The sequence below is a fragment of the Aphelocoma coerulescens genome, chromosome 6 (genome assembly GCF_041296385.1).
Source record: "Aphelocoma coerulescens isolate FSJ_1873_10779 chromosome 6, UR_Acoe_1.0, whole genome shotgun sequence".
NCBI lineage: Eukaryota > Metazoa > Chordata > Aves > Passeriformes > Corvidae > Aphelocoma > Aphelocoma coerulescens.
The window spans coordinates 13949083-13965672 of NC_091020.1; the positions used below are offsets into that span (position 1 = coordinate 13949083).

At 34.8% G+C, this 16590-nt stretch overlaps 1 protein-coding gene across 12 annotated transcripts in view; it reads left to right on the top strand.

Annotated features, from left to right (window-relative positions):
• Positions 1 to 16590, top strand: part of KCNMA1 (potassium calcium-activated channel subfamily M alpha 1) — a 447551-nt gene that overhangs the window by 286950 nt on the left and 144011 nt on the right. For all 12 annotated transcript variants that reach the window (XM_069019298.1, XM_069019294.1, XM_069019295.1 and 9 more), the window contains 4 exons: positions 4390 to 4465; positions 9204 to 9279; positions 10465 to 10635; positions 12264 to 12355. In XM_069019298.1, coding sequence (XP_068875399.1) covers positions 4390 to 4465; positions 9204 to 9279; positions 10465 to 10635; positions 12264 to 12355 — 415 coding nt within the window. The remainder of the gene's footprint in view (positions 1 to 4389; positions 4466 to 9203; positions 9280 to 10464; positions 10636 to 12263; positions 12356 to 16590) is intronic.

The following is a 16590-nucleotide window of genomic DNA, read 5'->3' on the forward strand; positions in this document are numbered from 1 at the left end:
ATAGATAATTGATTTCTCTAAAACTGATTTCAGGGGTTTCTGGGAATATGCAGCCTCTATTAGTGACCATTTTTTACAGATTTTTTACAGATTTTTTACAGATTTTTTACAGATTTTTTACAGATTTTTTACAGATTTTTTACAGATTTTAGGTTGAACACCATGATATGAAATAATATTACACACATATTTTACATTTTCAGTGTTTTTTGAAAATGGCCTATTTGCTGCACAGGCAACACAGGTAGCTAAATAAATATTTTTGCCATAAGAAAATAATTTGCCATAAGAAAATAATTTTGCCATAAGAAAATTTTGCCTCTATTAGTGACCATTTTTTACAGATTTTTTACAGATTTTTTACAGATTTTTTACAGATTTTTTACAGATTTTTTACAGATTTTAGGTTGAACACCATGATATGAAATAATATTACACACATATTTTACATTTTCAGTGTTTTTTGAAAATGGCCTATTTGCTGCACAGGCAACACAGGTAGCTAAATAAATATTTTTGCCATAAGAAAATAATTCTGTGGCATAGTTTAAGGGTTTATTTGAATCATCATACCTACAACTCAGATTATTGTATTAGAGGCAGAAACTCATGACTAAAATACTTTATCTCATACTGTTTAAGGAATCTGGTTTATATTCGTGGAAGTTTTTTCTGGTCTTGATATCTGAGAGTCTCTTAGGTTTGTCCTGGATATTGCAGCTGAAATAAACTCCAATTCTTAAGTGTTTTTAGTCATCCATTTAGAAGCAAAATACTGAGAAAATCAACAGGTCCTCCTTTTATTTTATCTGTATATTTTTCCTCTGATTAGAGAGATTTTCTGGGTAAATTAAATATTTTGGTACTTATTCTTCTGTATAATTTGTAGTACAGCAGATTCTATTCTAGTTAGATCCCATAAGAAAATTGCAGTGTAAAACCCTTTGCCAAGAAAAAGGTGAGTCACACGATGGAGAGAAAGTAGCAAGCACTTCCTGAACGTTCTGTTTAACAGTTTATAATTAACTTCAGCAGGCAGGATCCATGAAACGTGCAAAATTAAAATGGACTTCATAGTAATACATCAGGAACTTATCCTATCTCAGCTACTGATTCTATCATTTAAATCTAAAACCGTTTTGTAAGTATTTCATAAGAAAAGAAATTGTTCTTCTCCACTTGTGTAAAAAGCATTGCAAGTATTGCCAAGGAAAGAGAGCTGTACACATTTGTGTATGTAACTGAAACAGCTTTGGCAAAGGGGGAATTTTTGTTAATGTTCCGATTAGTGCATTTTGCTTTCTACTTGATGCATAAACAAACATCAGTTGTTTCTGTTCTTGCTAAGTTGGTAGACCTGAAAGAGATAACATCATCTTAATTGTGAGACAGTGGGTTTGAGTGCACCCTCAGCAAGTGTGCAGAAAACACTAAGCTGAGTGGTGCAGGTGACATGCCTGGGGGCACACGATGCCATCCAGAAGGAGCTGGACAAGTTTGAGAAGTGAGTCTGTGGGAACTTCCTCAGGTTCAACAAGGCCAAGTACAGGCTCCTGCACCTGGGTTGGGGCGACCCCCAGTGTCAACACAGGCTGGGTGAGGGAAAGGACTGAGAGCAGCCCTTGCAGAGGATTTGGGGGTGCTTGTAGATGAAAAGCTGAACATGAGCCAGCAATGGGAATTTGCAGCCCAGAAAGCCAATTTTGTCCTGGGCTACATTCAAAGCAGCATGGGCAGCAGGGCACGGGAGGAATTTCTACCCTCTTCTCCATTCTTTTGGTACCCCACCTGGAGCACTGTGTCCAGCTCTGGGGTCCTCAGCACAAAAAATACGTGGACCATTTGGAGTGGGTCCTGAGAAGGGCCACAAAAATGATCAGAGGGGATGCAAAGCCTCTCCTGTGAGTAAAGGCTGAGAGAGTTGTTCAGTCTGAAGGAAAGAGGAATGTGGGGAGACCTGGTTGTGGCCTTTTCTGTACCTGAAGGGAGCAGACTTTTTAGCAGGACCTGCTGCAATAGAAGAAAGGGTAATGGTTTTAGTATAAAAGAGGGTTTTTTAGACTACAGATAAGGAATTTTTTACAATGAAATGCTGGAAGAGGTTGCCCAGAGAGGTGGTAGATGCCCCATCCTTGGAAACCTTTAGGGTCAGACCAGACACGGCTCTGAGCAACCTGATCTCGCTGAAGATCAGGTTTGTAGGGAGGGTTGGGCAAGATGACCTTTAAAAATTCCTTCCTACTCAAACTATTGTATGATTCTGTGAAAATCACGTAAAATGAAATACATATAGGAATATAATAGCGGATCTGTTTGTGCCTAGAAAAATTTTGGTGACTGGAAAGAATTAATTTGCTATGTAATAATCCTTTTGGCTTTTAAAATTGAAAGCCAGTTTTATTTTGTAGTTAAACTGTCTAAGCAAACTGTCTAGCATTTTTTTTTTTCTAATTCTATTCTCTGAAGGGAATTTAAAAAATGATGTGGGCTGTAACAAATGCAGAACTTAATCTGTAATGATTTTCTTCTTCCACAAAAAAATACATTGAGACCATAGTATTTTTCTTCTATCATTTGATGTCTTAGCAACTAAATGTGCTTAATTAACCCTTATAATGATTTGGAGATAGCAGTTTTATTGCTAACTTAGATGTTTCACAGGTTTCTTTTTGAAACATAGCGATGGTTAACTTGGTCATCTCAATAGCTTCAGATGCAGTGCAGAGAATTTGAGAGGAAGGGTTTTTCTCCAACCAGCCATTTTTCATGAAAGTTCATAGGGAGTGGAGTGAGGAAAGCAGCTGGATGAAAAAGAGCTGGAAAGTTTATGATTACTAGTAAGGATCCTCTCCTTCCCTGTCTAACCACATCTCTTTGAATGGGAGTAGCAACTGTGGGAACTACTGGAAGTGGAACAGAGGGATGTGTCTCTCACAGTTTTAGCAATATGATCCAAAGTTATAATTCTCTAATTGCAAATGGATCTGATATTTATCATTATTAAGCTTCATTTTATTGCTTTTCATTTAGGTCCCTGAATCCATTTAGCAAGTTTTGATTAATTTTCAGTTCCCCACAGTCAATAATTCAAAAGCATTATATCCATGTAATCGACAGAAGTGTACTTTAACACTACTAGGGAGGCTTAACAAGGCTAGTTAACAGGACTACTTATAAGCCTTAGCAAGAGCAAATATTTTATTTAACAACTTTCCAAGAATACCACAGGATAAACTTCTTGATTTAAACGCATCTTGCCACTTGCATCTTTGTGCTTGAGGGAAATCTATTATTCCAGCAAGATGATGGAAGTTGTGACCAGGTTTATATATTGGCCAGGATCAGTATTTCTTTAAGTTTCTAGAAATAAAATCTGGTTTCTTGCACTGGAATTGGATAAAATAAATGTCAGTTAAGAGAATGTATGAGAAGAAGCTGCTCTGGCCCTTCCTGTAACAGTTGCAATACCGTGTTACACAACTTTTATGTAACTCCTGGCTGTAGTTTCTAATAAAAATTATCCTTCAAGCTTTACTTTAATTTTATAAGCTGTGCATATGTACAGTACAGAGTGTACTTTTATTCATATGCCAAAGATCTGTGGCCAAATCATCTACAATCAGCATAAGACTATTTTAATAATTTAAGCCCTTAATCTTCTATATTAGTTTCTCTTGCAGACACTCTCTTTGTCTCACTGACTTTGTAGTTGTCTGGGAATTGCTATGCACGCAATCTGCTTTTAACATAAAAATGCTATTTCTTCGTAAAAATACTTATGTATTCCTATAGTTATAGACTGATGGAAAGAATTATAGTAAATTTACCATTTTTAAGAGAAAATGTGTAATTTCTCTGTTCTCCTGCTTGTGTTTTTTGAAATTAGGGTGGAGATAAGGAGCATTATTACAATAAAAGATTTTACGTCATTAAGATTTACCAATTTAATCAGGTATATCCAGGTTATCAGATCTCTTGCCTATGATCTGTTACTTTTCACTAAGCAACGTGGGAGCTTGGAGGACTGAGACACTTTCAGATCTGAGTGTGTCTTTGACAGGCTGAGAGAGAAGGACGTGCACTGCAACTCCCAACTGAAACCTCAGTGAGGTTTTTTCCTCTTAGCTTGCAGCCTGTATGTCTCCTCCCATTACATCCTACATAAACTAGGGCTTTCTGGTAGGATACATAAGTTATTAGGGAAATAAATTTAAAACAGTTTGAAAAATACCTATTAAGGATCCTTGAACAATTAAATATGGAAGAGCATTTCAAAGGTATTTGACATTTTGTATGCTACCTATGTTGATTTAATTGATCACTGTCATTGTGGTGTGTAGTTATCATTTGAATTATTCTTCACCATAACTTTGTTTTCTTTTACTGCAGGTTTAAGATTTTTAAGAGCCCTTAGACTGATACAGTTTTCAGAAATCTTGCAGTTTCTGAATATACTTAAAACAAGGTAAGACTTTTTTTACATTCTGATTTAGTTGCATTGGTGACAGAACATAAATGGCTTACATTTGGGGCCCTAGTAATATATGATTTTCTTTTCTGGAAAAAAACTCCACTTGTTATCTGTTCTTTAAACCTTTTTCTGGTGTTAAATGATTGGTCAGTGATAGCATCTTTTGCAATGTGACCAGTAGATTTTAACTGATATGTTGTTACATTTGATATATTGAGCAAGGTTATGTGTTGATAAATTAAAAGCAGAATGAATTACACATTTGCACTGATTAAACATTGCTTCTTTCCATATAATCAGTCCATGTTCTACTGTTTTGAAAAAAAGCTGAAATCAAACTTCATTCAACAGAATACAGTTTAAAAGTATTTTAAGAAATTATCATTGTGGCTCTTCCAGTTTTTTTGAGCTGAGCATCCTTTATCACAACAAAAACGTATTAAAAATTACACTGAGCTATCTTTATATTGTGTTCATTTTCCTTAGTATTTCTTCCATATAATAATTAAAGTACTCCAATTAATCTTCTGGCTTATGGTTCTTTGGCCTATTAATCCATGAAAGTTGTGCAGGAAAAGCACAATTTTGGACAAAGGATCATTTTGAAGGAAATAAAAAGAAACCTTCCCATCCTGTGCAGTTGAAGACATTGTTTTTCATCATCTCTAAAATACTCCAGGGGAAATACTGAACCCAGCTTTCAATAATTACTGTAAATTCAGTTCCATTTTGAAAACCTCTCCTATCTGTACCAGTTGCTATAGATGTGTGAGGGTTTTATATGCAGATAAATCCATTTCTTGCTATAATAATTTGTAGCAATGGAAAAAGAGGTACAGAAATTTGTACACACTCACAGTAAACAGCTGTTTTGTCAACCCTTAACCTTGAAATTATTGTCTCTGCAGTAAAACTCTCTCACTGTCTGTCTTTAGTTGTGTTACTGGAAGGAAGCCAGTTCTTTTCAAACAAAGACATCAAAGAATGTGCAGTGAAGTCCCATAGCTCAGAATGTTCAGTCTGGTAAAGGAGAATAACATTTAACATGCAGAGCAACCTTGCCATAAGAAATGGCAGTCAGTGAAGAAGCCCCATAAACTGAAAGGATTTTGGATAAAAGCTAATGGCCCCTTCAGTAATGGGGGATTTGTGAAATTCCAGAACCATAAGTGTGCATTAATCATGTTCAAGGTACTCAGAGCTAGTTTATTTGAAAATTGACCTGTTCATTGAAATAGACTTTCTCTGGTGCTGAATTTACTCTTATATTAGATATCATCATCTCTGTGATTCTTTATATGACTGTCAAAGTATCTGTAAACCTCAAATGTTGATTATTGAAAACCTCTAAAGCAAAACTTTCTTTTATGACTGTTTCAGTTTAGTCAGTTAATTAATCCTTAGCAGTTCATCACTAACATCATTTATTTAACTGAAAAATTGTCACTGCCTCAAAACAGTTTTTAATGTCTCTCCCTGTTCCTGGTAATACAACAGAAAGTCATGTGTGCTCTCTTTTTTGTCTTACTTAATAACCTGAAATGAACTAAATGATTTGGAATGTCACCGAAGTTCACACAACTTTTTTATTTTTTTTTAGTGGATGTGTCGAATTAAAACAAAATAAACAGAATGCAATTTGGTTTAGAAGTTTTTAGTTACACCTGACATAAATTTGATTGTGTGAGTGCTTTGGGGTTTTTAAAATGTCTTGTATGAGTTTAGCTTTTAGAAAGGAAAAAGCTAGAAAATTCCTTTATTACTTCTACTCCTACCTTCAATGAGAAATTTTTGTATTTTCAGTGTGTTTTGAAGTACCATCAGAACTGCAGCTCATGTGCTGCACACACATTTTCTATTACAGTATCAAAATACTGTTTGATTGAGAGCTTCTGGTTCTGAATTATTTAGCTTACTAAAAACAAAGCGTGCTGAGCCCTTGTGATTAATGGAGAATATTCAGAAATTTTGTACAAGTTAGGGATGTTAAACTAGTAGACTCAACAAATCTCATTTAAATAAAATTTAATTCCCTAAACTAATGTAGTGATTTCAGTTACATACCGTGGCCTTAAACCTTTATTATTACTTTAAAGTCTTACAGTGTATTGCATGCTTTTGCCCAGCTACTGCAACATTATTTTTTCTCAGGGATAGTTAAAAATCTTCTAGAATTAAGATATTTCAGCATTTTTTTCAGTCCATTTTCAAGGTTTTATTGAAATTTTCAACATTTTAGTTTTTTTTGTGAACACAAAGATGCAGAATCAATCACAGAACTTGAGTTGTTCAATTGGGATAGCAAATTCAGTATATCATTACTAGCTTTGAAATTATAATAGGGGAAGTACTTTTTATTACCTAAAAATTCAGCAAAAGATAAGAGTTCTCTGTTTGAGGTGATATGTATTTATATACAAAAGGTATAGAACTAATTAGACCTAGGCATTTCAGTGCATTTAGCATTAATAACCCATAACTACAGACAAGATGAGAAACTGATAGGGTATAATGGGCACTGCTGTGGTTTTTAATATTGAGTGCAATTGCAGAAGACATTTTCTCCTCCTTTTCCTCTTTTCTCCAGTAAAGAAAAACATTTACTCTAACCTATAAATTAAAATTACTCCTGGAATTAGTGACTGAGGATTACAGGAACATATATTATTTATGCAGGGAGCAGAAGGACCATTCCAAAAAGTGGAATCCAGTGAAAGAAGCTGCACAATGCAACAGTAGAGGCAGTAAGGAGACTAGCAAAGTGTTACGTAATTATTAGAGTATCTGAAAAAAAGCTAAATATATTTGGAAAGATCCTGTAAGACAAAGCAATATTTTGCAGTGGCACTTTAAAAGATTGTGCTCTGCCAAGGACCCATTTGTTTCCCTAATTTGAAATTCAGTGTATTTTACTCAAGATTTTTTGTTCCATGGTTCATAAAATTGAATTCTGCTGTTTTCAGTTGAAAGTCTTCTCTCCTTCATTGTTTTCTAATATTTTTCAAAAAAACTGCAGGGGCTTAGGCAGGGCTCCCAGTAAGGGATTTTGCACAGATGTTAGAAAGAGCTTAAAGAGGGGGAAAATGTTTATGACTAATCCTTCATCTATATTTAGACTCTGGCAGAAACACAGGGAGTATTTCATAGAGGACAGACAAGATACAGTGTTTAATAAATCTGCAAAAATAAAATGTACCAAACAAGTAATGTAAATAGTTGCTATTAATGGATATTACGGTAATATGAGGAGACCAACAGACACATTATTTTATCAGGAACATCTTGTGTTCTCAGTTTAGGTGGAGGATGATATTTGGCCTTTCATTATGGAGCTCTCCATCAGCATCACTCCTATGATTTTGTTTAATCTAGGAACCCATTGGTTAGGGTCCTGTGCTATAACTGAATGTTAACCACAAAAAAAAAAAATAGGGACTTTAATCAACCATCATTTAAGAAAGAGAGAAAGAGGGAATATATGTTGATGAACACTCATGACAAGACTGCTGGTATATTATTTTATTTTTGAATACAGTATTCATTTCAACATCTGTCATATTACCAGTCGTATTCTTTTCCTTGTACTTCCAGATGTCCACTAACTGTAACTCTTAAAAATATTTCTAATGGAGCTAGTCTGGTTAATTTTCCAGGTTCTTTTCCCATTTTTTTTTCCAAAAAGAATGCATTTTTATTGTCCTTAAAGTAGTTAGAAACATTAATTAATTCTACTACAAAACTACTACTGCTAAAACTGATAGTGATTTTTTCCAAATGTTTATATTTTTGAATGTATTGCTTTAAGGATAATGGCGGTTCTTTTTTAGAGGTGTTTTACCTCCTTATAAATATTTTCAAAACCATGAATGGGTAAGATTGTTTAGACACAGTCATACGTGGACTCCAGTTCCTCAGATTTTTGTTGAATATCCTTCTTAGGACAGTGACTTTTGTGAGAAGAGAGGGAGCAGGTTTTATTTGTATTTCTTCCACAAGATTTTAAGTATGGTGTTTTCCTGCTGAACTGAATGAGGTCCTTGCTTCAAAATCACTTCTGGCTACAATAGGGAAAATACTACTCAGTGTGACTAAAAAGAATTTAAAGTATTTGCAGAGTTTGATTGGTAGGTTTAATTTTTTTTTCCTTTTTTTTTTTTTTTTTTTTTTTTGAGAAAAATGTGAATGTGAAATATGAAATACTCTAGTTTCATGTGAATTTTCCATAAAGAGATCCATAGGAGTTCATGCAAGGAGAATAATAAGAAAAATACTTAGGACTTTACACAGGAACTGTAAAATACCTTAGTTCTTTAATTTGGGAATCATAATTTTATCATGTATTTTTTTATGTATGTACATGTAAATAATTCTGAGTGTACAGCAGTGAAAAATGGAGAGGTGAGTGTATTGAGAGGCAACCAAATTATCGGTGAAAAAGAATTATTTATTTCTGTTAGTTTGTTTTTGACTAATGATGTAGCTAAGGTTTCTGTTTGTTTTTCTGCTCTCACTGGAACTTAATTTTCAGGCTATCTAAATTATGAAAATGTGAACTCTCCGAAGGCAAAATAATATATATTATACATAAACTTTTAGTAAGTTTTTTAGGGAGTCTGTTTCTTTTGGGAAATAATCATCAGGTTTGTGAGTCTAAAGTATGCAGTTGTATACACGTACCTATAAAAAATGTGTGACAAATTCTAGTCTAAGTTCCTATTTGTTTTATTTCCAGTAATTCCATCAAGCTAGTGAATCTGTGCTCTATATTTATCAGCACGTGGCTGACAGCAGCTGGGTTCATACATTTGGTGAGTACATTTGAAAACACTTCACTGACTCTGCTGGACCACGGGCTCTCTGAGCTGCTTTACTCCTGGTGCCGCCTTGCTCTCCATAGTGCCGTACCACATCGATAGAGTGCAGCAAAGAGGCGTCCCAGCTTCCCCAAGTTTAAGCTCGTTCTCGTCTCTTACGGAGGTGGCGGCAGTGAGTTCAGGCATCCCTGACCCCAGTGGGGATGGGACTGGCGCGGGTGAGCAGCAGGTGGCGGTGCTCGCCAGGGAACTCCCTCAGTGATGCTGATGCCAGGCTGCAGCAATTTCATTGACTCCACTTGAATTGGCTTAGGCTGCATCCAGCTATGTAAGATTGAATTCAAATTCCTTCTTTTCTTGCTATATCAGTCATTTAATGTTCACTCTTATAAAGATGCACAGAGAGTTTGAGTGTTTTAATTTATGATATATTTCTCATTCACATAGAACCATACTTTTACACTCATCTGGGTAAATACAGCATTTCTATCATAGAAGCAATAGCTTTTTCTATTTTTGAACTAACAAAACACCCCTTAAATATTACATCAAGACCAAGGGAATACTGTTTTCTAGGATTTGGATTTTTTTACCCTTTGTTTTTCAACAAAAGCTTTTCTGTTCTACTTAGGAATACTCAAACTTTAGCTTTTTACTGTAGAACAAATTTTTGATAGCACACTCCTTTCCCACTGACAAATCTATAATTTTGTCTCAACAGTGGCTGGCTTTTTGGAAAAGTAGTAGTGTACTACTAAAGGTGCCAGTAATGCCTTCAATAGCTACCTAATCTTTAAAAAAAAAAAAAAAATGAGGATTATAATTGCATTACAAGTAAGATTTACCCTGAAAATATTCTGAACACATTTTTATTAAATGAGCTTACCTAAGTACATGAGTAATTTATATTATTTAGTGGTGCATAGAAAAGATACTTTCTATAAATGATCTGAATAGCAAGGCTTTATATATTGGCAAAAAAACTGTAGTGTGCTCTGTCTGGGACAGGGTCAGGTTCTGTATTTGATCAAAATAAATCACAGGAAAGGATTCAGAGTTCATAATTATATGCCAAGTTAAATATCTGTACACAGGCATGCACATGTATATATGGGTGGAGTTAATTTGGGGTTAATTATAATGAATATAATTCATTATATGTTTTCTTGTACATTGTAGGTGGAGAACTCAGGGGATCCGTGGGAAAATTTTCAAAATAATCAACCGCTAACATATTGGGAATGTGTTTATTTACTGATGGTTACTATGTCCACTGTTGGCTATGGAGATGTTTATGCAAAAACAACCCTTGGTCGCCTTTTCATGGTCTTCTTCATCCTTGGGGGATTGGTAAAAACCCTTCTTTATATTTGTCTTAATACTCCAGTTACCTTAAAACTTGATCCTGTATATCTCAATGTTGTGATTAAGGAAACAATAATAACTGGATTAGTAAATTAAAATGAATTATAAAACTTTAAAATTTGTTTAGTATGCATTTTTTTCTGTAGATAAATATTTTGGCAGAGCTTGTCAAGTTAGTCCAGAATTAGAATTTTTCTAATACATTTGAATGAGTAATGCATATGAATACATGAAGTGCCTTAATATTTTGACCTATAATGTTACTTGTAGTCCCCTACTACTTAGTGACTGACTGTAGTGCGTTTTTGGAGGTTGCTATTGATATTTAAAGGCACTTTGCGGTTTCAGAAGTCGTACCCATCCTTCTGTGTTCCTTCCCAGAATTCCAACAAACACTGTGGCTTTGGACTGCCTTAAAGAGCAGCTTGCCTGATCCAGATGATGGCAAACCACATTCTCTTTAATTTCAAACTTCCTTTCTGTCATGTAGTACAATTTTAGCTCACAATTTATCACTTGACCATAACCAGTATCCTTTTATATCAGTGATTTCTCATGTTCTTTGTCCTGTATGTAAACAGCAGACAAGTTACTATTTATCTTGTCAACTTCTCCATTATTTGTCAGTGTTAGTAATATTATTACACCTGTTGCAATGTTGTCTAAACCAGTAAAGTTTATTTTAGTATTTACACTGTGCAAAGTAAATGCTTTACGGATAACTTGTAACGTGTATCGTGCACATACACACATATGTATATTGTTACTTTATCCTCATCTACTGGTTTCACATATACATACATCTCACAGAGGTGATATGTATATAGCCAGTGTTATGAATGCCATATATGAGACACACACAGACATGTATTACATATATGCATTCCCATCTCTGTTTATTGACATGTGAAGATCATGTCAAATGGCAGTAGCTCTTTGAAGTATCCAGCCACAAGGAAGATGTTTGTTGGACAAAACATGGCAGAAAAATTTTTATTTTCTCCTCAAAACCTTTTTTCTATCACATATTATTCCAATCCTTCTAAACCAAAGAACTTTTGGAAAAGTTTTTTTTAGGGGGTGGGGGGGTGTGATTTTTTTTTTTGTTTCTTGATGTGGAAATAACCCCTGATTTCATCTTGTTTTTGTCTTCTTTTAAATTCTTACAATGGGGGTAAGAGTCTGTATTTTGGAACAGAAATGTAACAGTAATGATAATACTTGGTTTTGGTTTTTTTTGCAGTGGGGCTTAGAAAGGTTTTTTCCCCCTCCCCTTTTCCAGAAGAAATAGACCTGTTTTTTGTGATTAGATACCAGTTTGAAGTAATTTTGTTCTTGTTTTGTTTTATGTGTCCATTTTTCCTCTTTTAACCATTTTCTTTATTTATAAGGTGTGCACCTTTTCCAAGACAAACTTTTATATTGAGCCCTCTTGTTTTGTTTGATAAGAACTTTTACATTTTTTTAAAAATTTTCTTTTTAAACAACTGCATAGATCTAATTCTTTTTCATTTTCAGATCTTAAAAATATATATTTTCTGAAAATATTCATCATCCCCCTTTCTTTGGCCTCTCTTTTTAGTCTTTTCTTCTGTCTCCTATCTTCTTCTTAGGCCATGTTTGCCAGCTACGTCCCTGAAATCATAGAGTTAATAGGAAACCGCAAGAAATATGGTGGTTCCTATAGTGCGGTTAGTGGAAGAAAGTAAGTATCCCAAGAGGCTCTGCTGCCTCTGCTGCAGTAGAACACTCTCTGCATGCCATTTTCTTTTTTTTTTTTTTGTGTTTTTGTTTCATGCATGTAGGCAATGTTTGCTCGCTACGTGCCAGAAATTGCTGCTCTCATCCTTAATCGGAAGAAATACGGCGGAACTTTTAACTCAACCCGAGGCAGAAAGTAAGTCCAAAAAGACCAGGTGTGGCTGTGGGACTCTAAAGAGCCCCTGAAGGTGGTAATAGCTGACACACAGCTTACAAGGCTGTGGTTTTTGACATCAGATGTTACCACTGGAGAGTTGTCACACTATAATTAGAGACCTGGGCTGTGCTATGGTACAAGTCACAACATTTTGTTCCTACTTCAAGAGAACCTGGATACCACTAAGACTACACTGACAGATCTTGTGAAAAGTGCTGCTATTAAATATGCAGTTGACAAGTCACCCTTGTTGCAGAAGTTAATTCACCGTTTTGGGCATCAGAATATCGTGTGGTTTATCTCTTAAATAAGTGACAATGATAATTCACATGATTTTCAGACAACTCAGTTCTTCAGAAAACTTTGTTTTACTGGATGCAAAATAGGAGATATATTTTTGACCAGTTTGTTCTATTGGACTGACTGTGTAAGAAGTCTAATAGCCCTATTTCTCAATGTTCAACCAGCAGATTCAGACCTCGTGCACCTTCTTTTGACTTCCCGTGGATATTGCAAACTCTCATGATTTTAGGATCTATGACCAGGGATTTTAAAGCAATTCTCTTCCCTATGCTACATTATACTTATCTGAAGAAGGGCAGGCAGTAGCCTTAATATCAATATAGTATGGTAAAAAACCAAACCCATAAAACCCACTATTTTTACCTGGTGGCAAAGGTTAAATTTTATTGGACCACATAAACTCATTACATTTCTGTTGAAAGCCTGCTTGTTTTCTTGGCCAAGTTAAAACTAGCTCTCTCTGGCATTCCCAGCACCTGGACCTGCTGGGATATAGCCTTTACTGAACTAGATGTCCTTGGCGATATAGTGTGATACAGCAGAGTATCACCTTTAGTGTTGCCATCCTTCATTTCATTACATATCATTGATACATCTACTGGTAGAGGTATATTTACCCTGAAAGTCTAGTCATAAAGAGGGCCCTTTTCATATGATATAAATAAGGTACTGCAAGAAATTTATCTAATGAATTGTCCCTCTTCTTACTTCAAGTAAGAAATCATCACCCGTGTAACATTTTGTTGAAGTGCATCATGGTTTTATCAAGTTATTTCTCCTCTCTGTGTAGCAGAAAGACTGTAAATGTCCCACAGAGCTAATTCTAGAGTACTGTTTTGTATCACTGTGTAGATAAATCAAAATTTTAAAATTATATCTAGCTTATACTATTTTCTGTTCAATAATACTCAAAAAATTAGATAGTAAACTTCAGTACATGAATTTATTGAGATACCCTCAGATATCTAAGGTAAACTTCAAACAAGGATGTTGGAAACTTGAATCACTTACCTAGACAAACTCACTGCCTTGATTTATTTTTGAGAATGAGTAGTATTGTTAATTTCCTGAAATGTTTATTTGTTTCAGAGGCCAGGACTCCTTTTCATGTTTATATTCATAGTTAGTTTATCAAAGAGAAATTTTTCAAATACACGTGTACCTACCTCTGTTTTCAAAGCTCCAGAGGGGTTATAGCGAAGGGAAATATGGTTAAAACCTGTTTTACACACAGAGTTTGTCTGTCCCCTTCTACATTGTCACTAGTACCCAGCATTGCTCAGATGTCTCTAAATTTGGACCCGATCTTCAGTCAGAACCCCACATCCTGAAAATCTCAACTTCAGATTACAGGCTTCTGCTAGCTTTGGGGCGTGCTTAATTTTATTTTTTCACCTTTTGTCTTTGTCTTTCTTTATATGCACTGCACTATCTGTTTGTTTTTATTTCACTGTGTCATCAGTGCTTTCTCTGCTGATCTCTACTGCTCATAAAATTTGTTGCTTGAAACTCAGCTCTGTCATCAGCATACAAACTGTTCAATTTACTTTATGCATTATTTTCTGGTTCAGTTATTAATTATGAAGTAGTTTAAAGATGTCCTTTGCTCATGTGGGTCTTTCATCAGAGAATCTAAGCTTGGGAACTGCATGGTAAAAAGCCATTAGCACTCCTTGTTTGATGTTGCTTTTGCAGTCAGTAGAACAAGATTGATGAAATGTTATGTTTGGCCAAAACTGAAGTTTTCATTTCGAATTCACTGTTGAGAGAATGGATTGTCAGAACCAATAAGTTTTCCTTTGCTTGGGATATGGGCATGTGGTAGTAATTATCAGTATAAGGTCTTTAGTTGAACAACCAAGCATAGATTCTGGCAGCAAAAATAATGGCAAACTACAGTTGTTCTATTTCTAACTTCAGAAAGTTTCCAGATAAAATTAAATACATTTCCAGTATGAAAACAGCTGAATTTTGGTGAAAGATGTACTTTCAGCCCTTAAAATAGCAAATGTGTGTACTTTCTAAGTTTCTACGAAATAGATAAATACGTGGGATCTGCTTTGTAGCATTTATATATGTTTATACATTGTCATGGTTTAACCCCAGCTGGCAACCAAGCCAGGAAACAGCACAGCGTTGCTTCCTAAACTGTGTGTGTGTAATAACATGGTTATTAAACATTTAGGTCAGAAATTAAAACCAGTATATGATTATGTATGTTTTGAGTTTTGCACTGAGTGACTTAATACTATGGAGAGGCTTGCTACGGAATTGTAACTATAAAGGAGCTAGAATGTATGCATAGGAATTATTGATACAAACTTCAGTTACTAAAGAAGAGAAATAACAGACACACCAACAAGTTTGATCTCACACTTCATTTTGCTTTTCAGCCAATAAAGTCCCCAAAAGATCGTAAACTATATAGGATTCATTTTGCATAATACAGAACCCTGTTTTTGTCTTTGATGAGATGCATACCTTGGAAAGAAAAGTAGTTTGTAGATGGTATGGAGTTATCACTGGTTAAATGTGCTAGATACTAGGTTCATTTTGTTATGAAAGTCTACAGGGAATTTTTTAGATTTTAAATTAAATTATAATTCCTGCTTTGTAGTATGATTGTAAGGAGACTTCTCAGGAAACAGGAATTTCTTTATAGTCTTTGATTGAAGTTTTATCTTCAGCTGTTAAATAAACAGCAGTACTTACTGTTACATATATACCAAAATGCATACCAGTATATCTCAGTTACAAAATGTAACTGAGGCCAAACAGATGCATTTAATGATGAGTAATGAATTTGGCACAATTACAATCTGGAACAAAAAAACAACCAACCAACCAACCAAAAAACCCCCAACAAACAAACAAACAACACCCTTCCCGCCCCAAATAAAAAAAGAAACCCCAAACAAACATTAAAAAAAAAAAAGTTACCAAAAAAGGTAGCAATCGTTGTCTTCAATTACAGATTTATAAGCAATAAGAGCTTCTCTATAGATAATGATACTAATGCTAGACAGCTGCTTTTCTACTGGTTGCAGATCACTTATCAGAAGATGCTGTGGTGTTTTTACTGTGTGCCCTGATAACACCAGAATCAGATGGTCAGTAAACAACCAAAACTGGGCCCCCTCTCATTTTAGTTGTACTCAAAACAGACAACTGCTTCTTGCCACAGGCATTACTAAATACAAATGATACAGAGAAAACCAGACCATAGTTACAAAGACAGAAAATAGTTGATATTAAATATCAGTATCAATTATATATATCAAACTAAATTGTAGCTGCAAACTCAGACATGAGAAGCAATGAGACCTTAAAAAAATTATCATACAACTAAGGCATATGTTAGAATAATAGTGGTGTGTCCTCCACTGTTTTCCACATTGAGTCCTACACCGCTTTTCTGTTTTCCCAGATGAGCAATTCAGTCACTACTGGTTTTTCTTCCAGTGCATTTCCCTGGACAAATTCTAAAGTACATGACTTTACACTTTGGGAAATACTTTATGCAAAGCAGCTATTGAACATAATATTCTTTACAATGAAAGATTCTTTACAATTATTACAATTACAAATATTTCTTCTTAGCCATTTTTCTTAATAATTATGAGACCAGCAAGTACTTCCTTACACCCTGTCTAAATTTAGCTCTTTTCTTTTTAAAGGTTTTAATTTGACTTTGCTTAGGCTTTTTCTCTAAACTATTT